General features: G+C 35.0%; 1 protein-coding gene across 5 annotated transcripts in view; it reads right to left on the reverse strand.

The window, feature by feature from the left end:
* Window positions 1–27682, reverse strand: part of GRIK2 (glutamate ionotropic receptor kainate type subunit 2) — a 358302-nt gene that overhangs the window by 150632 nt on the left and 179988 nt on the right. For all 5 annotated transcript variants that reach the window (XM_051614110.1, XM_051614111.1, XM_051614109.1 and 2 more), the window contains 3 exons: window positions 4433–4576; window positions 2245–2352; window positions 524–637 (listed from right to left, as the gene is read on the reverse strand). In XM_051614110.1, coding sequence (XP_051470070.1) covers window positions 524–637; window positions 2245–2352; window positions 4433–4576 — 366 coding nt within the window. The remainder of the gene's footprint in view (window positions 1–523; window positions 638–2244; window positions 2353–4432; window positions 4577–27682) is intronic.

Consider the following 27682-nt stretch of genomic DNA (forward strand, 5'->3'; position numbering starts at 1 on the left):
TTCTTCTGGTTTAGTTCAAATAATACCTCAAACAAATGTCTGTATCATTAAACATTTCAACTTAACAATAAATTAATAATGATGATTCAAACAAATGTAAAATTATTTTTACTTTCTTTCAAGTCAGTATGGTAGTGGATTAGCAAATGAAAGCAATTAATTTTGCTGCCTAAAAATCGTCCAGCTAAGAGTCAAAACATTTTTTTAAAGAAACATCTTTTTTTCTCTCATATGGTGCTGAAATAAAAAGCTTTGGGAAAGAACCGAAAATTTTAGTCAGTAATTGGAAAGTGAAATTACTGATCAACAGACGTAACTCAAAAATTGGGATAATTTACTTACAATTTAGACAAGAGTAAATACCTACAAATATCTTAATAACCAGAGTTCATTCATTGAATAGTATATTCTAAGTAGCTGTAACACATACACAGACTGTTCATTGCTGTTGTAATTAGTATAGTGTATTTTATTAGCTTTTCTATGCAACTGTGTTTCTAGAAATGCAAATATAATTACTTACCAAGATGGTGGTAACAATTAAAGAGCGATTGGACAAGGAATCTGTGATGTTGGCTGGTTTTCCTTTGTGATTCTCTGTCATGTTAAGGCCACTCAACGGATCCCAAGTTCCAACCTATGAAGCAGTAACACGAAAATTCCTAAAGAAAGGCCATCACCTTACTTCATCAATTTTGAATCCTTAATTCATTAAATCATCTATTTTATTGAAGTTCAAGTTCATAATTCAAATTTAACGTAGCAAAAGCTAACATGTTGCTAATTAAAATGCATCCTCTCCTATTTTTCAGTATAGCCACAGCCACAAGGATGTGAATAATTATCAACGGTTAGAATCAGCTCTCTAGACTTATAAGAACTATCAAAAGCATTACTTTAGAAATATAATTCTGTTTTGATAAATTATTTCATTATTTTTAATAAATAATTTTAATTGTGAATTTGTTTATTCAACTTGTATTTTAGTTTTGTGAATCAAAAAATCAAGGAAATTGAATGAAATTAACACATTCCAAATAAGACATTCTTTGCATTATCTTTATTAATGAGCTAGAACTCAACACCTTAAGACACAGATTCTGCTGATTTATATAGCTCCCAAATCACACAAATATATTCTCAAAGCTGTTACTTCTAGAGAAAGCTGTGCACAAACAGTGCAGAATATTTATTCTCTATTTGCTTCCCTTCATGGAATACTTCATAGGAAGACTCTTTATTACATTTTTTAAACATGTCACTACCTATGTAAGTATTTAATTAATAATCCAAAACTTATATAGAGAGGGGGGAAGGTTTGGAGAAATATGTTGTTTAGGCTAGCTTCTCCAAACAGTGATTTATATTAAAAAAGAAGAAATGCAAGCAGAGTGCCTTCCCTTAATTTCTCTTTTTTTTGTGATCACAATATTACCTTGGGCCAATAGTTGGTAAAGCTAAAGATGAAGGAGAACACTGTGCATACAAAACACTGAATACAACAGATAAATACAAACTAAAAGGCAAATGCAAGTTGCAAATTTTCTGTCTACTGATCACAACAATGTGAGATGCTGCAGCTTCCTGCATTGCCTCTCCATGGCATGGTGGCTGAAGAAGAGTAGGAAGATGATCTGATTTCAAATCATCAAGGTTTCATGTAGGTAGGCCAAATATCTGTGTGTGTTCTCCAAGGCCTTTAGTTCAAATACAGACAGTATTAGGCTACACAGAAAGTTCTCAATCCTTTGGTCTTTCACTCCGTCTCTGCACAAGAAAAATCCATGTCAGAAGATAGACAAACCTGTCTGGCTACTTATTCTTAATTTTTTGGTGTCACAGATAGAAGCTTTGTATTCCAAGAAAGCCAAAGTTCTCCCTTAAAACACAAAATTGCCAAAACGAAGCTGGTTTATTTCATTGTTTGGGGTTATTCTTCCTGTATTATTAAGATGTAAAGAAATTACACCTACACATAACCACAGGTTCATCCACAGTCCTGCTCTTCCCTACTCCTGTCAAATATAAGAACGTGGCAAGAAACACACTGCTCAAAGACAACTAACTTTCAAATATCAAGATAACAGCTTTTAATAGAAGACTTTGAAACCAACTATCAAGTTGAGGACAGGTACATTGTTTTACATAACACATGTAATGTTATTGAAATTGCTACTGTTTTTAGGGGGTGAGGTTTTTTGGGGTTTTTTGTTCTATCACTTTGGAGGTAAACATCTTACACACCTTTTCAAGACCTTCTTCCTTGAGGCTGATAACATCTAAATCAAAATCTGTCCTTAAGCCATTGGTTTTGTTGAAGGTTATCCTGCCTGTGAGGCCTTCCCAGTGAGCCTATGGAGAAAGATAAATAAATAATTAGCTCTTCCTTTTTTGCCTCAAAACAACAAATTGACCTCTGACAAAAGGGAAATACTGATTATTCATTATATCTATATAATTTACCTTGTGCATGATTTTAAAAAATGATACCCTTGCATTTCCTTTTTTCTAATGAGATTAACCTTCCTTCAGCCTTCACAGAAAAAAAAATAAATAACAGACTTTTCTTACTAACTGAAATAAAAAGTTGTTTTGTTTTAATTTCTCCATTATTCATGCATGCATTTTTCCTTCTGCTTCCTTACATGCTTATCCCCCCCTCTCCCACCCCAAGCCTCAAGTTTTTTCATTAATACTGGATTTCATTTTTTCTTCAGGTAATTTCATTCAAATAAAGGCTTGTTTTTGTAAGATGCTGAGTCTCTTGAAACCACTCTGAGAAAGTGAAAACTGAAGTCACTGAGCCAGTCTTCCAGAGCTGATTCTTTACTTTTAATAAAGTGAAATATCCTCATTTTTTAATATCTTAAAGTCTACCTAATTCTAAAACTATACAAAGTAGAGACGGGAATGTTGAAAACAAAATTATCATCCTAAAAGGAACCAATATTAAAAAAAAAGAATTATATTCCACTACAGATAGTTCTCTTTATCATAGAATTTTGCATATATGCCAACAACACCAAACTGTGTGGTGAGATCAACACAGGGATGCCATCCAGAGAGAACCTTGACAGGCTTGAGAAGTGGGCTTCTGCAAACCACATGAAGTTCAACAAGGCCAAGTGCAAGGTCCTGCACCTGGGTTGGGGCAATCCCAAGCACAAATAGAAGTTGAGTGGAGAATGGATTGAAAAAGGTCCAGAAGAGAAGGACTTGGGTGTGATGGTGGAGGAGAAGCTCAACATGAGCCAGCCATGTGCTTACAGCCCAGAAAGCCAACCATGTCCTGGGCTGCAGCAAAAGAAGCATGGCCAGCAGGGCCAGGGAGGTGATTCTCCCCCTTTACTAAGCTCTCATGAGACCCCACATAGAGTACTATGTCCTTTTCTGGAGCCCCCAACATAAGAAGGACACGGAGCTCCTGGAGAAAGGACCACAAAGATGATTCGAGGGCTGGAGTACCTCTCCTGCGAGGACAGGCTGGGGGAGCTGGTGTTGTTCAGCCTGGAGAAGAGAAGGCTCTGGGGGGACCTCATAGCAGCCTTCTGGAATCTGAAGGGGAAAGCTGGGAAGGGACTTTTAACCAGGGTGTGTAGCGAGAGGACAAGAAGTAATGGATCAAAACTGGAAGAGGGGGGATTTAGGAGAGACATTAGGAAGAAATTCTTTAGTGTGAGGGTGGTGAGACACTGGCCCAGGTTGCCCAGGGAAGTTGTGGAAGCCGACTCCCTAGAAGTGTCCAAGGCCAAGTTGGATGGGACTCTGTGCAACCTGGTCTAGTGGGAGGTGTCCCTGCCTGTGCAGGGGGTTGGAAGTAGAGGATCTTTAAGGGACCTTGCAACTCAAACCGTTCTATGATTCTATGATACTTAGTATATAAACAGCTGACTAGGAGACAAAGGCCATGTATACTAATTCACTTTAGAGAAAAAAAAAACAAAACAACAACAACAACAAGAAACACCACAAAAAACCCTAACAAACCCCAAACAAACAAACAAAAACAAACCAAATAAAAACACAAAAAAAACCAACAAACCAGGTAGCAAACTTCATTCTTGCCCCTTTTAAGCTCATGTCAGCATTTAGTTGCTGAATTTGTCATTAACAGTCTATGGTTTGGGGTTTCAGGCATTTGGAATTTTATACCACAAATATCAAACATATATTATACACCCCAACTACCTACAAACAAGTTTTATTTATAATGCCCTTCCTTCATCCTTTTACGTTCCTTTGTTCCAACTAACACCTCAGGAAAACTCAGTCTCAATAAAAAATGTTGCCTTCCCTGCTAAACTCTTTCCACATAACAAGCTGAGAAATTCCCATCTACTGAAGGAAAAAAGACATAATTCAAGAAGAGTTGCTAGAAAAGAAAATGGGAATTGGGGGAGTAATGAAGCAGGGCACTTTATTAGTGACTTACCTCTTTGATGAGACTCATAAAGCGGGTCCCAAAGCGCCAGGGTTTGTGGCGGTTACACTGGAGCGAACTGACCGTCATCTGTGGGAACTGCTGGACAGCCACAGACACCACATGCACTGCATCATACATTAGTGCTGCATCCGTCTGAAATTAGAATGAAATCAGAACCATGAACACAAAACAAAAACATGTTTCAGACCAGCAGGGAGAGAAGGAAACAAAAAATTATCTCTACTTATGATGTTAAAGCAAGAAAATGGCCAGATTGCTTGTGCAGCACTGTAAAATGTAGCCTTGTTGCCAAGTCCTACCTAAGATGTGTCAGGACCTTCAGCCTCAGCATTTCTCTTTTAAATGCTGAAGTAAGGGCCCAAATATCAATTGTCAGGACCATAAGAGAACACTGGTATCTCTGATGACTTATCCTACTTCGATGCAGCAGTGCACTAGGAGGCTATACAAATCACAGTATACATGTTGGACAGAAGTCAGTTATTTCCACTTGTGAGGTGAAAGAAAAAAAAAGTATTAGCAAGGTAGCAAAACCTTTACCTAGGAAGGAAAGTCCATATGCTAAGGAAATAATGTTATTTTGTTTTGAAATTTCAGAGTAGATGCAGTCCCAAAAGTACTCAACTGATTCATTAATAATTTTTTCTGGTTATCAGTTTAAATCCCTACAACAGACCTAACCAGTATCTCCGATAAATCAGAGGCAAATTATAATCATATTAAAGTGCACATTTATTTTGATGGTTTTCATGTCCTGTCTTAAATAAAGAAGCTGTTTAGGCCTGGTTTGTGCTCACTAATGTTGTGTTAGCAAAGGACAGGGACAGGCTCTCAGTACACATTGCCATGATCTACAAGAAAAACATCTCTCTCCTGTTCTATTTGATAAACAGAGGCAAACCTTGGAACCAAAAGCAAAAGAGGAACTTAGATTCGGCTGGTGGCAATGACTACTATGCCATCTGCTCAGCATACCTTGGAGAAAAAGGACTTTTCCCTTTCTCATTCACATAATTAGTGAGCTGTGAAATTAGTTCTTTAATGGATAGGGAACCTGGAGATTATTGCACTTGTCACAATACAATACAATGCGATACGAAATGAGCTTATATAGTGCCTTTCATGCAAATGCATCCCAAGGCTCTTTACAATAAAACTAAACATAAAAATGCAAAAATGCTCTACCATTATAGTCCATAAGCTGCTGTTAAACGGGAAAATATACTTTTACATTTAAATGGCTCTCCCAATGAGAGATTTCAAATTCAAACAGAAATAAATCTTAATTTTAAAATAGCCAGTGTAATAGGTTCCAATGATCCCAAACAACAAGTAGATTATGCAGGGGCTTCAAATCAGTCAGAAAATATTTTTGCTGCCAAATTGTTCATTATCTTCAAGGCATTAAATTGCTTTTAGGGCAAGCTGATATTTGACAAGGAGGCAGTGAAACACCAAAAAGTTGGAATGACATGCTGAGTAAGCGTCATACAAAGCTTAATATTCTAGAAGCAATACTTGGCAGTAGTCGGAGCTTAGACAAGAGTTTTTAAAATAAATTATACTAGTACAACATATTAATCTGGCTCAGAAATACAAACTTTTTCCTTTTTTTTTTTTTCTTTTAAAATCAGCTTAATTTCTAAAACTGTAGTTCTTGCACCAATGAAGGATAGTTGAAATTGCCATGAAATTTTAGCGAAAGCAGCCCATTAAGACACAGAAGTTCAAAACCACAATTAACTGATTAAATAGATGTAAATTTGGACACAGGACTAGTAAGACACAACAGAAGAAATCAAATGGACATTGTGTCAGATGCAGAGTATTAACGTGGCTTTTTCACAAATTCTGTAAGCCACTGAGCTGGAAATCTGTAGAATGACAAGACAACCAACTGCAGTGGAAGCTATTAAAGTTTTAGAAGTCATTCAAATTCTGATAATATTCTTCATATTTGACTGATTAATATCACTTCACTGGAAGTAAATCTAAATCAGAATGTATTTCTTTTTTAAATGCACACAACATAAACTAATCACTGGCTGAAAGCTGAGTGCTCTGTTTGATTTTTAGATGGTACAAGATAAATCCCTTACTTACATGGAAAGAGATTCCACAACCCACTCTGTATAGGCAGATTAAAGCTAAATGTGAAGGTAGATGTCTGTACTGAATAAAGACAGATAGAACCGTGCACTCAAGAATATATTGGTTTAGTGATTCAATATATTGCACTCAGCTCACTGGGTGCAACCATTGATTTTATTATGAGAGAAATAAAAAGCACAGAACTCAGGAAAAGATATAAAGTATATACTTGAATTTACAGCTTGGGCTCTCCTCTTGCTTGGTCATTTTGCTTTTCCTCTGAGAGACTGTAGGAATTGATAGCTGTTGGCCTTGCTCTCCACCCTCATTCATTAGGCTTGCTAACCTTTATGCCTTGCTGCCTTTTGTCCATACCACTTTCTCTTCCTTAAATCACACTTTCAGAACTGTGCTTTGTGGTACAGGATGTACTGCAGGTTTCAGTAAGAGACTGTCTGGAGACCAGGGAGGAATTGTCCCTAGTGAAATTTTTAGGATTCTTTATTGCATCTAAATAGAGATTAGCAATCTGGAAGGAAGAAGAGGTAGAAACTTCAGGAGAAGCAATGGTTCTTGAATTTCAGATAGAAACTTGCTATAATGCTTCCATTCATAGAAGCACACATAATACAAGAAAACAATCTTATTGAAAAATCAGATTAGTGCTGCTTTAATTAACTTGTATAAACTTTTAAGAATTATGCTGTATGTCACAAATATGTCTTGGTACAGTTTCTGAACTATGGGTTATGGGTTGTTTGTTGTTTTTTTTTCACAATCCCACTTAGCATTCATGATGACTTGTTCGGATTCAAATAATCTAAACGAAAACACTGCTTATCATATGTTATTTGTATTTCTACAACTACAAAAGAAAAAATTACTCTAACTATAGAAGCTACAAAAAATTTTCATCACATTGAATTGAATGAGATTGAGTTTGGTGATTAAGATGTCAAGAGACAGATGTCTGTGACCACAAGTCTGTTTTTCAATTGACTCTGTCAAGCAACAAGAAAGCTTTTAGCACTCAGAGGTAACAGCTTAATCAGAGACATGATTTCAGTCACAGTATAACTCAAATAGAGAGAAAGTACCAATCTGTGTTTGATTTTTATCGCAAACTCAGTTGGATACTACAGGTTTATTCTCAATACTATTCTGTCATTCCTTTAGCTCCTGTCATACTGTGGGTATTGTGTTTGCCTCTATTTTTTTTACATTAGTTACTGTATAATCACTTCTCAGTCTTGATAAATTACTTGCTAAATTCTCTAACACATTGTATGTAAGTATGCCAGTCTCACTGTGAGAGGGTTCTGGTGGAGCTGAGCTCAGTATAAAGGAGGTAGAAAAACAGTCCTCTCTATTATTAAAGAAAGAGTCTAATGTAACTCACGAGGCCTTCTCAGAGTAAAAGGTGGTCTTTTCCATCACCAGCCACTCCTGAAGTTGTCCAAGTCTTTTGATAAGCTCTAGTCAGTGAACACTGATTTTTGTCACAAACTTGCTTGTCCTGATTAATTAGTATTGTAGAGACAGCTCGAGTTCTGGGGCCTTGGAGGTAGAAGGTTGGCAGGAGAGTATTTTTTTGCTGGTTTCTAACCTATATAGGCAAAGCTGATGCAGAAGAAACCCACTATAGCCTGGGTCTCAGCCAAGAAGAAATCTTCCCCACCTAATGGAAATGAAAAACTGCTTCTGTGCCAAGTTTTTCTGCCCTTCTTATGACATAAAAAACGCATGATTTTAGGTGACCTTCAGCATGGCTGATAGATGAGAATCAGCTGAAAATCCTGAAACTACATGGGCTGTTTATGCACTACAGCTATAACCTGAGATCTGGGTCTGTATCTTAAGAACTTCCAAAAAAGTGAGCAGAAGAGCTCACACTTACATCCAGCTAAATCCAAGCAAGGCTACCAGAACAGAGGTATCATGGTCTTCACAACCATCTTCAGGCTTGCATGACATAAGAGTTCATTGATGTTATTTGACATCTGATTCAATAAAGGTGCTAATTACTTTTGGAATACATGTGCCTTATTAACTAATAACAGTTAAAAAATATTGCAGATTCCACATTTAGTGACATCAAATCATGGCTTATGTGTGCACCTTATTTCCATGGCAATGTTTTTGTATGACATTTTCATTTCCTTCCATCAAACTATATGAGGATTTCCTGTACCTGTAAACCACTCCTCTCTGATTCATCTCTCTGTGTTTCAGAATTATCTCTAAATTGCAAAAATATGTGCTTTATTTTTAGTAAACATTATTTTTATCATGCAATCAAGGTTAATATTAAGATGAAGGATTGTTAAGCTAATTCTGTTTCCTCATGGGCTATATCAGAAATAGTACACTTCTCAAGCAGAAAAAAAAAAAATCATGTTTCAGCTTTTATTATCATAAATTATAGTCCTCTGTAATCTACAATTAAAGAAAAAAAGTTACTTAGACATGATCTGAAAGAACTTTCAGTTACTAAAATACAGATGATTAAAAACAACTTGGAAGCAGGAAAAGACCCTGAGGTTTTCAATTAAAATTTAAATTAAACTAATGTGATTGTTTTTCACCTTAATTAAATTTATTACTAATAAAAGTCTGTGAAGAAATATGGTCTTCTATTTAAAAGGTGCTCTGTGAAGCACTTGAAAACACCAAGAAATTTTCTATGTTGAGTGACATATGAAATAAGTCAATGGAAAAGACAAGCTTAATAAATTTATTTATTATTGTTTAGTATGTGATCCAATGTGGAACTCAGAGAAAAAGGAGTTATTTGCAATATTAGTAGTTTATTTTCCCTAGATCAGAAGATTATTGTATTTACACAATTTGTGATATACAAGATGTCATAGTAGCCCTCTTTCCTCAGACAATTTTTTCAGTGACTGTGAGGAACTGTTTTCTCAGAAAGGGAGACAAAGAATAGGACCAAACAAAAGCGTTGGTGTTGTTTTTTAAAAAAATATTTTTTGTTAGCTAAATTAATTATCTCACTAACAAGATTATCTTAATGAGGATTAGACTGCTTAACAATTTGCAATATGTTTTTATGGTAAGTGTAAGATATTAAAGATGACCTCCTTGCAAGTATGATACATACTTGTTTACAGTGATCTGTCTTTTGTGTTTGAACTTGACTTTATTCATTCAAGCCATGTCAAGTAAAACAAATTAATGTCCCTTTAACTCTGAAAGAAAGAAGGGAAAGGAAGGGGGGGGGGGGGGGAATGAAAGCTTTGATGTGTGTCAAATGAGAAATACAACTTCAAAATTTGTCTCAATTAAATTCAGATACAACTTTTCTATCATGCAACTTGTGTATTGCTAAAGAGTATAAGAAGACTGGATTTTCCACAATCAAAAGTTGAAATATTTGATGTAGAAATGGTGGTTTATGAGAAAGAAAAAATAATAGTGTTATACTGTTTATCTCAGTTGACAAGCCACATCCTATCACAGCATAGAGATTTGAATCTGTCTTTGCCAGCCACTGCTGTCATTAGTATTAGGTTACAAATACATTATAAATTAAATATATCTAGATTTTTATGCAAAGACCAATATTTTGCTAAAATCCTTAAAAAAAAAAACAACAAGCAAACAAACCCACAATCAAAAAATCTCACACAAAGCTGAACTAAAAAATAAAAGAATAATTGTCTCACTAAAATATTCACGGGACGACACTGGATAGTTCACTTGAAATACTGCATCACACAAGCCAAACCTTTTCCATTGATTAGTAAACTATACATCTACTTATCCACTTTTTGGTCCTTATGCTGTATTTACCTGCATATTATCTGTACGTTAAGCAAAATAGCTTACATTTTTTCATATGCAGATCATTGTTCTCTTCAAGATTATTTCTGCCCTCCTATCTGTAGTCAGTCAAATTCTTCCTTTGTGAAACAAGAGCAATTACATTTAAAAGGCCAATCTGTTCAGAGGTTTTTGCCTAGTGTCTGATGGTCACGAATGGATTTTAAATATTTTGTGCATTAATTAAATTGAAGCTTAAATTCTTTCCAAGTGTGACTCCCCTAGATGCATAAAAAATGAAATGAAACTGAACGCAAGCACTCATAAATTTATATCTGCATTTGTTTCCTAGGTGACCATGACAAAAGTACCCAGATAAATGCATGAAAGAATACTTTACACTTGTTTTAAACAAAGTCCTTGAAAATGTGTGAACATGTTAAAAGCAATTCATACGGAGCTCATAATGCATTCTGAAACTTATTTCATCTTATAATGTCATTTGCTACTGACTGAATTTCCATTAGCAACACAGCCATCTCCAAAGTATCTTTGTCTCCTAGTTCAGACTGATTGTAGTCACTGGTTTAACAAAGTCTTAACACGCAATTTTCATACTGCAGCAAGATTCTCTGAGCTTTTATTTATGGTACTGTCCTTGTGAGAGCTCAGAACATAAGAAGACATTTACCTTCCCATTTGGCAAAAGGAGTGTAAGTACACGAGGCAGGGCATGATACAGAAGGACAGAATTTTCCATTGGCCCTTATAAATTGCGTTTTATTTCTTACACAACAGTAATGCCTTGGATAGAACACTAGGTGCAAATTCAGGTTGTTGGGATTGTTAGGTTTGTTCAACTCCAAATATATCCAGATTATTTCTAATCAGAGGGACATAGCACAATTAGGAAGGGTAAGAACAGCAGCCTGAGCAAGCAGTGGATGCTGGAGGCAGAATGAACAGGACAGCCTGGTCAAATCTCCTCCCTTCCCCAGCATAACTTTTTTATGGAGAAAAAATATTATTTACAATGCATTGCACAATAAAGATTTACAGTGCCATATTTATTCATTTTAAATCTCAGAAATGTCCCAAAATGAATGTCCCAGATGAAACTGGTTTTTTAATACAGTTTTACATCTCAGTAAATCATGTGATGTCTTACACTATGCTGGAAAAAAGGACAGAAGGGTAAATCGTGTCATGCCATACTAATTTTACAACCACAAAGTCATTGTCATTGCACCTGTCCTCACTCAAAATTAAATAATAAGCATCTCCTTTTCTTCTTTTTTTTTTTTTTTTTTTTAATTCTATACAGTCATGAACATACAGCTTGATGAAACACTTGATGAGTGCTTCATCGAGGGCAATAAGGGAACAAAAAAAGCATTTATCAATCCAAAATATGACAAATCTAGCCAAGTACACTAGATTTTCTCTTGGGTATCCCATATTTCTAAGAGATATGCACCCCATAGAAACTCATATTACAGTTTGAACACAGCCTGAACAGCATTAATGTAAGAAAAGCCCCTTCAGAAACTCATAGTAAAAACATTAGTGTAACATTGAGTAAAGATATACTCTGAGCAGTGGCTTCAAGGAGTTTGTCGTACAAGGCTACAGAAATAAAGGTATTGGAAGAAATCAACTTTTTAAATTATTTTTTTTTTGACAGTTGAATGATATGTTAAAATAAGTCAGCATACTATGTCACAGGGTTATAACCCCTGTTTGGAAAAATAAAGCAGAACTGGAAATCTTCTAACTGGCAGAAGTATTAGAAATGAGACGGAAAGAACATAATTTCTGCAGCCTATGACAATGTAGACTGAGAACAACCACTGAGAGAAACAAACCAGGGAAGAAAGAAATGCTAAAGAGCACAAAAAAACAAACATGGATGCAAAAATGACATAATTAAAAAAAATTAAGAGTAATTTTATCTTACAGACAGATAAAGGCTTAAGATTTATTACATTTTAAAATCTTTAACGATCATTAGAAGAATGGCTGCACAAGACCACCAACAGAAGATATTTCAGGAAGATGATGCCTGACAAATGCAGTAACATGCACAAAAATTCCAGAAACTCAACATACTACTGCTACTCACACAAAACTCTCCTACTCAAGGCAATTACAATGAGTGAATGAAATTAACAAGAAATGGCTTGAAAATCTAGTTCCTCCCCTCCTCGGATAATAAAACCTATTGCCCCTGAAATCATTTCACTTAATTCTTACTTGCTAACACATCCCACAAAACCATTTTGCTGAGTGAGATTTAATAAATCTCTCAGCCTGGGATTAAATTTTACTGGTTTATGAACTGTTAAATTGCATTGTATGCTTATTAAAGCTGGTGTTTTCTTACTTCTTGACACATTCCCACTGCTACCCTGGTGTACAATTAAGCAAACAGTAGAGGGCTTCTTCCAACCTCAAAAATGCATTGCAACAGAGAATAAGATATGAGCATCAGCAAGCTATAAACAGTGTTCATCTAACTTTTTCAAAATTCAAACAACTTGTTAGCATAAACTTTTTTTCAAAGTGTAGTCCTATTCCAGCTGCATAATCATCACATTAAGGCATAGCTGCTTATATTATCTTCTAAAATTTAGTTGCCTAGTGAATTTTTAACACGGTGGTTTTATATGTATATGTGTATCTGATTTTAGGTAGAGACAAAACAGATGCAATTTTTTTTCCCCATCAAAAAAAAATCATCTAACATCCAAACACAGCAAAATTATTTATGTCTTGTGTCTTTGAAAAAGGCATTAAAATTAACAATTTATTAAAAAAAAAAATCTATAAAAAGTAGAATTGTCCAGGTAATTTGTTTTAAAGTATAGTATTTTTTCTTACACATAAATAAAAAAAAAAAGAAAAAAAAAGTATTTTCCTCATTTCCTTCAATGCAACAAAGTTTGCTGCCCAGTTCTCAGAGAAATGACAGTGAAACAGGAAAAAGTTAACAAAATTTGAGTAAATTCAAGAAAATAGAAGAACAGGAAAAGTACATCAAAAGATAGTGATGCTGTTATCATGTTTCTTGCCATTACGTCATCATTGAACCAGAAAGAACATGCATTTTTTCTACTGACAGAATAAAAATACACCTCCTAGTAAAAAAAATTGAGGTCATAAAACCTTTTTCATCTCAGAAAACTATCTCCGATAATCATGTAATTTGACTGAATATTTAGGGTGCTAAAAATGCCTGAGTATCTGAAATGAGTGGCTGGTAGCCAATTCGTACAGCTTGATTTTAACTTATTGAAGGTGAAATTTTCAGACAACTTGAATTTTTTCCAACAATTAACACGGGGGATGTAGCTTTAATGCAGGTTTTTCTGAAATAAAAATAGCAGGAGTATTTCTCTCATCTGCTTGACCTTTGATTCAGGATCCAAATTTCACTTTATAAAATAAAATGTTGAAGATTTAAAATACACCCTGAAGCGCACAGGAAAATTTTTAATTGTATTTTCTGACAAGGACACCTTGTCATTCTCATGCAACAATAGTTTAAATCTTAAGTATGAAAGAAAATTTCATTTAAGTAAGTAGAAAGAGTATGAGAATATTTAGAAATGCATCCTTTGGTTCAAAGTTTAAATTTGATTGGATGACAGTCTGGATTCAAAGCCAGTATCTCTACCTAAGGTTTGTTAATCTGATGGCAGGTTAAGCTGTGATTGATGTCCTCAACTTTCTGATCAACTTCTCATTCTCACTTATTTATAAATCCACCATTTATTGGACAGGTTAACTGTCACTACCCTGTACAATCATTCAAGGCTGTTTACTTCTTACCAATCAAAGAAAGAGGAAAAAGTTCCCAGTACAAATACTTTAACCTATATGGTAATCTACATTTGTCTGGAATAAACATTGTTAACTGTATGAAAAAATAAAGGGCAAAAAATAGTTCTACAAAGATAAGTTTTAGAAATGTGTTTTCTCTGATTTTCTCATTAACAAATCCACCTGGCTGGAAAGCTGCCTGGTGGAAAGGGACCTTGGGGTGCAAACTGACAAGTGGCTGAACATGAGCCAGCAGTGTGCCCAGGTGGCCAAGAAGGCCAATGGCATCCTGGATTGTATTAGAAATAGTGTTGCAAACAGGTCTAGGGAAGTGATCCTCCCCCTGTACTCAGCACTGGTGAGGCGCCACCACAAGTACTGTGTTCAGTTTTGAGCACCTCAATACAAGAAAGATATCAAGGTGCTGGAGTGGGTGCAGAGAAGAGCAGCTAGGCTGGTAAAAGGCCTAGGGAACAAGTTCAATGAGGAGCAGCTGAGGGAACCTCATAGTGGCCTTCCAGTACCTGGAGGGGGCCTACAGGAAAGCTGGGGAGGGACTTTTTACATGGGTTTGCAGTGAGAGGACAAGGGGCAATGGTTTTGATCTGAAAGAAGAGAGATGTAGGTTAGAGATCAGGTAGAAATTCTTCAGTGTAAGGGTGGTGAGACACTGGAACAGGCTGCCCAGAGATGTTGCAGGGGCTCCATCCTGGAAGTGTTCAAGGGCAGGTTGGATGGGGCTCTGAGCAACCTGTTCTAGTGGGAGGTATCCCTGCCCATGCAGGGGAATTGGAACTCAATGGTCTATAAGGTCCTTTCCAACTCCAAACATTCTGTGATTCTGTGAACTGGGGTTGTTTAGTCTCAAGAAAAGGAGGCTGAGGGGAGACCTCATTGCTCTCTACAAGTACCTGAAAGGACACTGTAGAGAGGTAGGTGCTGGTCTCTTCTCACAAGTAACTAGTGACAGGACAAGAGGGAATGGCCTAAAGCTACACCAAGGGAAGTTTAGGCTGAACATTAGGAATTTTCTTTTACTCTGAAAGGGCTGTCAGGCATTGAAATAGGCTGTCCAGAGAGGTGGTTGATCCATCATCCCTGGATGTGTTTAAAAGTCAAATAGTTGTGGTGCTTGGTCATACAGTTTAGGGGTGAACATGGTAGAACAGGGTTAGTGGCTGGTGATCTTAAAGGTCTTTTCCAGCCTAAATGATTCTATGATTCCACATGGAGTGTGATTTCATAAGGACCTGTAAATATCCCATCATGTCATAAACTCTGCTAATTCAATAAACAATTGACTATCAGTGTACTACTCTACAATAACAAATGCCCTGTGACTGTATAAATATTTGCAGAACTGTGCTTATAATATACAATTAGAAACTGGTGCTATGAAGTTATGAAGTTAGGTTTCTATATAGCATCTAAAACCACTGTAAAATTTCCAGGTGAAAGTTATTCTGAAGTACTTTCTCAGCCTTTCCTCTGAACTTTAGAAAATATCTTATGTGCTATAACTTTTTTTTTTTTTCCCAATAAAAAAACCCATCACATTTTTTTATATACCTTAAGGACAGATAGCAAAAACCTAATTACCAGGAACGATTGGTCGTTATTTGGTTTTGGTAGTCTATTTCCTCTCATCTGTTCTCCTGTTAAAAATCAATATGATTGTGATCACTGCAACTCCATCAACCACATCTATAATAAAAAGCTGCCTGCTACTCTTATATTAGCTCAGTATTCAAGGCTTATCCCACCACACGAAAAGTCCCCTGCATGAGCAATTTATAAGTAATTACAGAAAGATCCTACTCAGCATGCACACTGAACCCCTTTGTACCCTCATGCAGCAAGGAAGTACACCTGACAATGTAAGCAACTAGAGAGGATTAAAGTTATAATAGTCCTGAGAGTAAATGCAAATGTGACAAAAATGGAGAAAAAAAAAAAGCATTCTAAAGAATGAATCCCTACACATTCTATTATTGTATCCTGTAAAAGTTTCCCAGTGTGTGATCATTTCAGAGCTTTCACACCTTCAAAGTTGTAAATGAAATTACAGAAGTAAATATATTTTGGTTATTTTGAAATGCATAGACAAAGCAGACCTAAGTATTCATAATATATTTCCTTCACCTGTCTTCATCAAGCTCTATTTACATTTCTCTCCACTTGGAAAGAAACAACGACACAGATTTTAATATCCTCAGAAAAAAAACAGTAATAAAAAATTTACATGTGCAGCCTTTCAAAGTTCATGTTTCCAGGAGAAAACAAATTGTTATGCAGTGTAAAACATAACTAGCCCATAAAAGACTGCATGTTTGTTTCAAAAGAGGATTCTGCTTTACCTCAGTCCTTGTAATTCCCAAGAATGCCTAAAAGAAAAGGTATCAACAGAGATCATCAGCCTATCATTTAGAAGAGCAATCTTTTGTTTAGATTTAGAAAGTGCATATTTTAGGGGTTTGGGTTTTTTGTGGTTTGTTTGGTGGTTGTTTTTCTTTTTAGTTTTGGAAGCACATCTATTTTTAGATTCTTCATTATTTTTTGTCATTTTTGTATATTTTTTAATAAATTTGTACATTATATGCAGATCATAGCCTAGACAGATTACAGAAAAGCAATGACTTCGTACCATTACATTTTATTTTCTTTGCAATTGTGCCTCCACTGACTGCATTTCACTGGATAATTATTTTTTGTTTCAGTCAAGTTCTCTATTAATTATGGTTTGCTTTCAGAGTAAACATGTTATTGTGTTATGCTGCTACTTCCAATAATCAGGTTCCCAAAAACTGTTGACTCCAGCTTCACCATCAGACACCAAATTAAATGCATTCACACATATTTGTATTAGATACATTTTGTTTTGATTAAAAACTCTACACAATGTGTTAATTCATTAAATTATAGAAAAGATATGTTCTAATTTGTGACACTAGTTTTCCAGTTCCATCTTCTAAAAATGCCCTAATAAAACCAGCCATCTTTGACTGTCTATTAGCCTAATGTATTAACCCACTGAAATTCACCTAATTAAAGTACACCTTCAAATTCTGTTATTTCAGAAAAAAGCTGAATAACTTTTAATGGGAAGCTCAGTGGCTAAGGCTGAGAATACCTTGATACTGAAAGATTAATTGAAGTTTCAGGTACTTTGAAATCCTTAAATACCAAAGCACACTGAAGTTCCAAGTACACCAACAATAAGGATAGATAGCTTAAAATAAAGATAAAGAAAAATTCTATGAGAGTTTTTTATATATATGACATTTTCAGAAATTATAAGTTGCTTTTAGTAATCAACTGCTAGAAGAAATACAGGATTACTAATATGAACAACTCAAAATAATTTTGCTATCACGTTAGACATAGCTGCTGTTTTGGTAAATATAAGAACCAACCATCATCTTCCTAGAGAACTGATTTTTTTTTTTTTTTAATGTGTATATCAATCGTGCCATGTTAAGTAAAATTCTTAACAATATGCAAAATCCCCATCTACCCAAAGATTCTTTCTGATAATTTGGAAATCACTCTCTCTAAATATGGTTCATTTTAAAAGGATATTTATATCATAAAACCAAATGATACTATATAATTATCAGAATTATTAAACCAAAAATAGGAACTGAAAACTGAATATACTTCCAGCTTTTTCAATACTCCATCAGGACTCCATCCATCAGGGTAACAGTTGAATTCCTGTACTGTATCTAAACCTACATTTAAAAATAAAAATGTTTCCAAGCTAAGGCAGAGGTTTTAACTTTTTTTTTTTTTTTTGCATATCACTGACTAATCTGATGAGAATTTATTTTTCCTTAAATGTACAAATACCTCTTCATTTTTATAACATTCATCTTATTTTTAGAGATGTTAATCCCTTATATTTCAGAAGGTTCTCCATATCTGAAAATGCTGACTGCATAGAGAAGAGAGGAGGAGAGGAAGAAAATAGAGGAAATATACATTCTGCTTTAACCTCAGTACCACAAGGATTTCTAGTTTTGTCCTACACTCAGACAGCTGTACTAGCCAAATGGCCTTTGACAAATAAACTAGAAGGAAAAATAGGTACAAATGTGATAAGCCTCATCAATTATTCCAGGTCTTTAGGCTTTCTTTGACACACCTGTACAGTTTCTGAGAGTTTCAAGACAGAACAACCAGAGAATCACTCACCTAATTCCTTTTCTACAAAGAACAAAAAAGTAGAAGTATTTCACTGCACCTGTAAAAAAGTTTCACAGAAATCTATTCCTTCTTACGTCTTCAAAGAAAGGATGAGCAGAAATTATTGGCAGTAAAGTGTACAAGTTTTCAGTTTGCTGCTATCAGCTCATTTCTGTGCATTCCAATATTGAAGCTGTGTCTCCGTTTAGCTACACGATGTACTATCCTCTGGTGACATCCTCACTTGTACTAAGTCAATGTTATATTCCCTCACTTCTATAATTAGCCAAATTAAGGACCATATTATTTAGATTGTACTGAAAAAAAACCACAGAATGCAGGTATAGTAGAATTTAAAGCAATGTCAGGTTTCTTTACAGGACATCTCTTCACTTTATCACGTCTTGCTTTCTTTTTCAAAGAGTCTTATCACACTATTTGAAAAATATTTTAACAAGAGAAAATTTTAAAATGGAAAACTAATTCTAAATATAATCCCAAATACGGATTTTGGTAAGAGAAGATACATCTGATCAGAAAATAATCAGATGTGTGGCTTCAGTGTGGCAAAACTCTAAAAATTTGAAGGCTACATTGAAAGTTTATCTTATTAATACAAAGCAATACAACAGTCCTGTCTTTAAAGCAAAGTGGAAGTGAATATTGATCAGGTACGGAAAAACCACAGTAAAAATATATAATATTTGTATACCCTCCAGAAACTGAAGAAACCTAAAATATAGTGCCACAAAATTAAAATCACATAGGATCTTATTTAACTTTATGCCTAATACTATGATCTTAATGAAATTGATTGTTTTGGAAAGAATTCTGAACAGAAGTAAATTCAATCAGGTTAAAAAAAAATTCCCCTTTTTTTCTTTGTCTAGTATTTCCAAGACAAACTTTCCTGGACAGTGGAATCACACATTCGTAGAAGGAAAACTGTTTCTCCTGAAGTGGTTAAGCCTTTAATCCATTATGTTAATTTCTGCCCTTGATGAAAAAAATTTCAGATAACACAGACTGCATAAAACATCATGGTTGTTTAGGAAAACCTTTCTGAATGGTGAAATCAATGTTTAAGTAGCAGGCATACAGATGAGGTCTACAAGACAATATTTTTTCCATATTAACATTATTATCCATTTAATCTCAGATTTTAACAAAACAGGAAATGTCTCAGTAATCTGAAGTACAAAAGCTAGATATTTAAATGTCTCATAATTTCTTAGCAGTCGATTTCTTTACAAATTCTTATCTAAAATTTAATTTAAAACAGAACAAAAAATTACCCAGTTATAAAAATCACAAGAGGCTTTTAGATTCCAAAAAGGTCCAAGTATTTGCAGATTCATCAGAAGCATGAAAGAGATTTATTTATGCAGAGAATTACTTCTTTGTGAGTCCTTTATCTTGTAAGATCTGTGAAGAACCAATCTACCCATACAGTGTAGTAACTTCACAGAGTTCTCTCTCACCACTCGACTATCACAGGAACAGCTAAATATGATGCCAGAGCCATTAGCAGGACCAGATTGCCTAAGCACAGAGAGGAAGCACTTGTTAAGCATTTCTCAGTTCTCATTACTTCTTGTTACATATTGAAAACAACTGCTTACTTTCCTGGTGACATGGAAATGTTTTGCTCTTGCAAGTGAGCTTCCATGAATAAGTTGCTATATCTTCTTCCATAAACATTTAGATAAAATAATGTGATTCAAAGGTTAGTGTTTTTAACAGGCTTGTTTTGATATTTTAAACAAGCATTCAGATTATATTATTTACTTCCCTTTCTCTCCATAACATTTTCTATATCCATTTTTGTTTAGTCTGTCACCAAAATAAAAACAACACTTGTCCACTCATTCACCTTTCATTGTAATTTGCTCTCACAATATTTTTTTAAGGCTCCATTACTCTGAAAAACCTGCCACAGATTTTACTTTTGATTAGAAGCAAGCTGTTGAAGTGACTCTCCTGATTGTTCTATATATCCACATTCTGATTCACATCATGGAGCATGAACTCTTTAAAGATAAAATTCACTGAAAGATATTACTTTATGTGCTCCATCTGCTGATTGGCTTTGTCCAAATAAATGGACTAGAGATAGTCTGAAGCAAAACAGGTGAAAATAGAAGAGTGTGAAATAAGAATAGTCAGGTTTTTGCATTATGTGCCTGCCCGCACTGGGCCATATTGTAGCTAAATTCCATTGATCTCCTGAGAAAAGCTGGTGCCATCTTCAAATTTATTCCATTTCATTATTATTCTGAAAATATTAGCATTAGCTTCACTTCATCACTAATTCAGGGTGAGTTCCTGATCCTGCTTATTCAAAAAAGAAAAAAATCCACCTCTGATTTGAAACACATAAACAAAAAAAGTCTTTCTGCCCTGAGAGGATGGCAGTTACTACTTTTAATGTATGAGGAACTGAAATTCATAAATGAAGCATTTTCAGCTAAACAGATATGAAGAAGAAGGGAGAAACAGCATATATATGCCATTTAGTTACAGTAGACAATAGCTTTTTATAGCGGTCAGTAGATGTCTGGGTTGAAAGCTATTTGTCAGACTGCACAAAAGCACACAAACTGGAGATGGGAATGGTTGCCTTTGGCTCTAACTGTTAAGAAACAGTTATCAATCTTCATCTAAGTTTTCAAGGAATTGCCCTTGGTGACCAATCGATACTGCATTTTCGACAATAGCTCATTTAATTATTTTCATCCTAAATATCCTGTCAGCAGGGGGAAAGTCTTCCTGATTTTAATTAATTTTGAGATCATTGATTCTTTGCTTTTTCCTTTCCTGTGGTTACACACGCAGAAACAAATGCACAGTCACACATCTTTAGCCTGCTGGCTATGTAAGATGTATGACAAGACCTTGGTGAAAACCTGCACATTACTGAAGTACATCTAGATGACATGCAGCTTCACTTTTAAACCTTTAGCCATCAACTGCTGCAAATGAGCCTCTGGAACCTAAACACAGTTGGGCAAAACAGTAAATTGAAAACTGTGTTTGCTGAATAGTTTTCAATTAAAGAGTCCTTAAATCAATAGGCAGAAGCATATCACTGCCACAGCCTGCTGTAAGTTACCAGAGAAACACAAAGGGAGAAAATGGAAGTCATAGAACCAGAAAACAGTAGTGGAAATCATGAAGTTAAATTATTTTACTTTTTTTTAAAGTAATACAGATCTTGAATTGATTGGACATCTCTAACACCCAAAAGGAAAATGTATTAGAGCCTGGAGTGCTGTGTCACATTTCTTCTGTGTTAAATGCTAGAAAGAAATGAGATACAATGCAAGTCTTTCAGTAAGGAGACTTGCAAAAGACAAACTCTTAACAGAAATGCAAGATAAAAGGTTTAATCTAGAAACCCTAAGAGAATGATGCATTTTATGTATGCATGAGAAACCCCTCATTCTGGGAGAGAACTATTAACCCTGTTCATACCTACATTATAAATGGGTGAGTTGTCTGCTCTCAGGGTCCCCAGCAAGAGCCTGGGAATCCGAAAGACACAAATCCAGTTTTTTCTCTTAGAAGGACATTTACATTTCTATTAAAAAGAAATAACAAAGAGGTAAAATAATAATAATTAATAATAATAATCATAATAATAATAATAATGATAAAACTTAGATTAAAATTTAAAAATGGACTTGCAACTTGTTCTGTTTATAGAGCTACCTGTATTAGGGACACCCACGCATAAGGAAAATGGTTCTTTCAGAAGGAGGAACTTTCCATTAAAGCACACTCAGGAAAAAATGTGAATATCTGCACTATTATATAAGTGGTGCTTGAAAGATCAGATTATTAATTTCAGTGATATGTATATCCTTGTGATCTGATCTGTGCCAATTCTACCTTTTCAGGAAAAAAACCAACCAAACAAACAAAACAGACAACAAACCAACAATGTGTAGTAAACAAATCAACAAGTATACTAATGAAGACTGATTAAAATATACATATATTCTAGAAAAGTTTAAAAACCTCTTCAGTCATATTCTACTGCCAGAAATTACATATTATTTGTCTCTAATAATAAAAGAGCTATAAATTATCATTTTCTTTGGACATGACATGAAATAATCATGAAGTTACTCACTTTTAGAGTAAGAACCTAAAGCCACAAGATGCCAGTGCATCAGAAGCAATGCAAGACCACATGCTTCTTTTTAATGAGGCTGTATAAGGAATAGTATTTGCTGCATTGACCAGTGTCAAAAAAAGAAACACTATTGCTAAGCAGGAATTAGAGAAACATTAAAGGGATACAGAATATCTTTCATGACCCTGTTTCCCGTTGCAGGGCAATCTTGAAAAGAGTGGCTGGCCTAGATCCAACAGTTCAGTTTTACACGTTTTCCAACAACAATCTTAGCTTAGACCCTGGGCATAAATTCCATGATCAGCTCTTCATCACAAAATGTTTTTCTCCACTATCTTCCCCTGGAAATGGTGGAAAAAACACAAAGATAATGCCTCTAGAGTGAACCCAGTCATTACTTTATAATCAAGTGCAACTTGAATATTTTTATTCTAAATTTCAGATGCAAGTGGAATTAATTACTTTCTCTTTACAAAGTAACAAATAAATAAATAAATAAATAAATACTGTGTAGCCTTATTTCAGTTTGTTAAAATCCAAACAAAATTTTCAGATAGGAATACTGGTAAAAAAATTATCACTGGATACTCTTTGGATAAATGCCACCAGCCTAACTAGGTATATATTAACATTCAGAGAAAGCCACTATCTCTGCCACAATCCACTAGGCAGTGTAAAGTATTAACACAACAGAAAGAATTTAGAATGCACACTTTTGTGTGAAAAAAAAAAAGTAAGAGGTGGGAAAAATAAACCTGGGAAGCAGTTCTGTACTTCATAGACAAATACAGTTCCTCTCACAGACATTCCTCAGGGAAATAAACAGCAGCAGCAAGGCCAAGTCAAGAAAGCTCTCTGAGACGCAAAGCAGGACTGTAAAGTACTTTACCACATGCTCAGATTCCTCTGGGAACTGTTATCTTGCTCAAACAAATCCAACTCCCTAAAACTGACAGTTGTGCACTGCTCTTTTTTCTTAAATGATTAACATTAAGCAAAAAATACAATGTAAAAGTATCTTCCAAAAGGAGAGCTAACTGAGAGTATGTGCTGGGATTCCAGACAATTCTTCTTGCATATCACTAGGATAAGAGACCTACTGAGACTGTTTTTTCAAGCTGTTTTGCACTCTTTTACTGGAGAAAAAAAACAAAACAAAACAAAAAACCTGAGCCACCAAATTATTCTTAGAGAGCAGTAAATACATGGAAAAATGTCTTAAAGAGTAAACACCTCTTAAGGTATGAATTTCTGAAGATTTCAGAGCTATTATTTGGATGTAAATTATACACTTGGCTTTTTGTATTAATATCTTCCAAATGTGCTGCCTTTTAAACCACTTGTTCCTTGTGAATTGTAGCTTTAAAGAAATAAAAAACCCTTGATTTGAAATATAATTCATTTGCCTAACTTCAGCTGTCTAAAAACTACCAGGAGAGCCATGAATTAAAACCAATGATTCATGTGGTTATCTTGAATTTGGAGGGAGCCTAGATATTTAACTACTTTGAGAGGAAGACTCCCTTGAAAAGCTTCAAACAATTCAAACTTTAAAACCCAAGATCTGAATGGAAACCATGCTCTGTAATTTCTGTGGCATAAACAATATTTAGTTATAGAATTATAATAAACTCTACCCACACAAGTTAATTCCAAGGAAGCAACCTGTTTCATTGGATAATACTGTACTCATTTTACAGAATCACAGAATTGTCATGGTTTAGAAGACCTCTAAGAGTAGAAGTTAGATAGGATAGTTCACAGCTGTGGTGATCCACAAATAGGATTTTTTGCCTCTGGTAACAAACTGCTTCTAGTTAAAATGCAGCAAGTCCTCCATTTCTAAAAGGGTTGAGAATATGTGTTCCTCCTTTTAGAAGACAATTTCAAGTGTGCAAATGAAAAACAACAGATCCAACAACAGCAAAAGACACCATTGTGGACAGGTAGCAGCTGACCACAGTACTTGTTTTTTTTAATCCTGTCCACATTTTACTGTGAGAGGTGGGAAAGGGAAGAAGAGATACTCTGTTTAGCATTTATCTAAAGTACTTGGATAATAAGTAGGTCAGATGAACTTAGGCTAACTGTAAAAGACCAAGCAGAACAGAAACCACACTTGTGTCCATTACTGTAATTCAAGCACTAATAACTAAACATTTCCTTTTTTTCCTCAAAAATGTTTTCCTCTTTAATTCAATGCAAAATAATAATAATAATTTAAAAAAAAAGGATGCAAGACTTATCTTAAGAAAAGTAGAATCTAATTAGATTTCTACAAATAAATATGCAAAAGCTATTGAGACATCCTACCTTTGCTTCTAATTTTTTTCCTTTTTAATGGGAGTTAGACAGAAGGTACTATTTCACAGTCTCATCATGTACGTTGACTGCCTCATCAGCTGTAAACTCATTCATATTCCTTGCATTCACTGAAAGTATGAAAGCAAGACTTTTTTTCACATTTTCTAAATGTACTTTACTGTACTCACCTCACCTATTCTGGAGCCAGCAGTTCAGATTGTCTCAGTCCTGTCCTGACACTCCAAGCACTGCACAATATCCTATTTGGAAAATCTAGCAATATTTGGAAATGAGCTCCTGGAGAGAGCTCCATGTTTCCTTTGACATTCTTTCACATGTTTACTTAAGCACACACCTCCAGACCTTATGTAGCAAGGACTAGCCACTAGGATCACATAGAAACATAAATATGACAAGTAACAGTCTCAGGACAGTGATACTGTACAGATTCATAGGTGCTGGAGATCTTTGGAAGAACTGAGTAAGATGCACAAAGGTAAAGTACAAGAGAAATAAATTTTCTTGGGACAGCAGGGAATAGGGAGAATGAGAACCTTATCACAAATGTACTTCTCTGTAGGCAGTTATACCTTGCAGTGGAAAAAAAGATGGTGCTGGGGAATCTCAACAAACTCCTAAGAGTACATTTACTAACTGAAAGACTACAAACACAGTTAACCAGTGAGGATTAGAAAAGTTAAAGAGTCACACATGTATAACAGAGAGAAGGAAGGAACTCTATCAATAATGTAATTTAAATGAGTCCAAGCTGTGCTGAGCAAAAAATACAACACACACAAATGGACAATAAATAAGATACAGGGTTCAAGAAAATAAGAAAAGATGTTATCTTTCCTTCTTATACTAGAAAACTTTATTACCTATAATGCTAAAAGAATCACAGAATCATAGAATGGTTTGGGTTGGAAGAGAATTGATAGATGATTTAATTCTAACCTCTCTGTACCAGCAGGGACACCTCCCACTAGACCAAGTTGCTTTAAATTCAAACTGTATAAACTGCACAAACATGCAACACTTGTAAAAGACAAATGCATATGGTGTGGCTGTATCTTGTTTATCAAGTCCACAGAGGAATAACACGGAGTGCAAAAATTCAAGTTCTTCCAAAACAGATTACATAAGGAGAAATTTTGAAAATCCAGATTACAAAAGAAAAAACTTGCACTTTTCTAACTAAATTCATAACCATGGATGCAGATCCATGTTAGCAATGCTAAGTGGCTCCTGCTTTAATGAGCCATTTGAAATGAAATGGTTGCCTGCAATTAGACATCTGCAGTCCAAGGACAGCAAGCCAACTACATAGTGTGGCTGCCAGAATTACAGTTGCATTCCTCCGCAGGACAATGAGGAGAATGGATAATTGTAATTATAACATATATATCCCTCAGTGTTCTGTGGCTAAAAGAGTGTGAACAACAAGGGCTCTTAATACATTTAATTGCTGGCTGCTAATAAGGGGTTGTCAAAAAAAGAGAATAATTTTTAAAGTGCATTCTAATTCCATTAAACATCACAAACCAAGGTCATTAACTACCCACCTGAGGACTAATCTCCAAAGTAACTGTCTCTTAGACCCTGTAAATACCTAGTCACAAAGGTTAGAGGTTCAGAAGGTTGCAAGTTAGTATGAAAGCTAGTTGAAGAGATGGGAAGCAGCAGAAATGTCACTCTGAAAGGTTTAGTACCCACTGGAACTTCTCTGCTTGCACTCACCTTGTAAAATGTCTTTGCAAGCTTTTTCTGCTAAAACTTGAACAATGATCCTAACTACTTCTTAGATGCAAGTATACTGTCTCTTTTCTTTACACACTTAACATATCTGAGCATTTAATGTACCAAGTTGTTTCCATTCTCACAGGAATAAGAGAAAAACAGAAATGAACCTTATCTATTCAAACTCAGTAAAGGAATCACTGCTACGTTCTTGGAGAGAGCACTTCTTCCACATGGCCAAATCACAAAGAAAGCAAAATAGGATGTAATTACCTTAAGACTGTATCTTTCATTCAGTGATGCTCAACTTTGCAATTCACTGTGAAGATTCAAAAGTGAACACCTTATTATTTCTTCTGTGATTCCTATATATTTTGAACACATACTGAAAATTCACTATGATTTTACTATATTGTAAGTTCTTCTGTAACAAGCAGCTGCCTCAGCTGTTCTCTGTGAAATCTCACTGATTTTTTTAAAAATATAATTACTTAATGGTACTGACAAAATAAATGAGAGCATCATGAAGAAATAAATAAGAATTCCAAGCTTATGCACAGGCTGTCATCTTCAAGTTATTATGTAAGATTTCTTTAATGCAATTGCTTTTATCCATTTCAATTTTCACCCGCTCCTAGACAAACTTGAAACTGAGTTTTTACACTTCTTGAATTAAATAGATTCAATTATCTAGACACACCACTTGACAAATACATTTGCTCTTCTTAAATACTTCCCACAGTAAGCTAAAGAACTTGCTGAATTTCTAAAATTTTAGAAACTTTGGGAGAAGTTGTTTATTCCAATGCTCAGTATTGCTACACTGAACCTTTAGGCATCCAGATCCCTGAATGGAATCCACATGCCTTATGCAACTCTGTATGCAATGCACAGAAACAGAGACATTTCAGAACATGGTTTATTATCCAGCACTCTAGTTCAGCTAGCCAGTAGCAACTGCCCAGAACAAAAGGAAATTCTACTCTCTTTTCAAGACTTAATCATATACAGACAACTCATTCCTTTTGACAATTTTGCCTGCATTTAACCAGGTTATAGAGGAAACTCATGTTCTTCTTTGACTGGCAGATGGGAGTCCTGGTGGAGTACAACAGAGTAGATACAAAATTAGTAGACATCTAGGTGTGGATGAAAAAAAAAGTTATTAGACTCTAGAC

Source organism: Apus apus, chromosome 3 (assembly GCF_020740795.1).
Source record: "Apus apus isolate bApuApu2 chromosome 3, bApuApu2.pri.cur, whole genome shotgun sequence".
Classification (NCBI taxonomy): Eukaryota; Metazoa; Chordata; class Aves; order Apodiformes; family Apodidae; genus Apus; species Apus apus.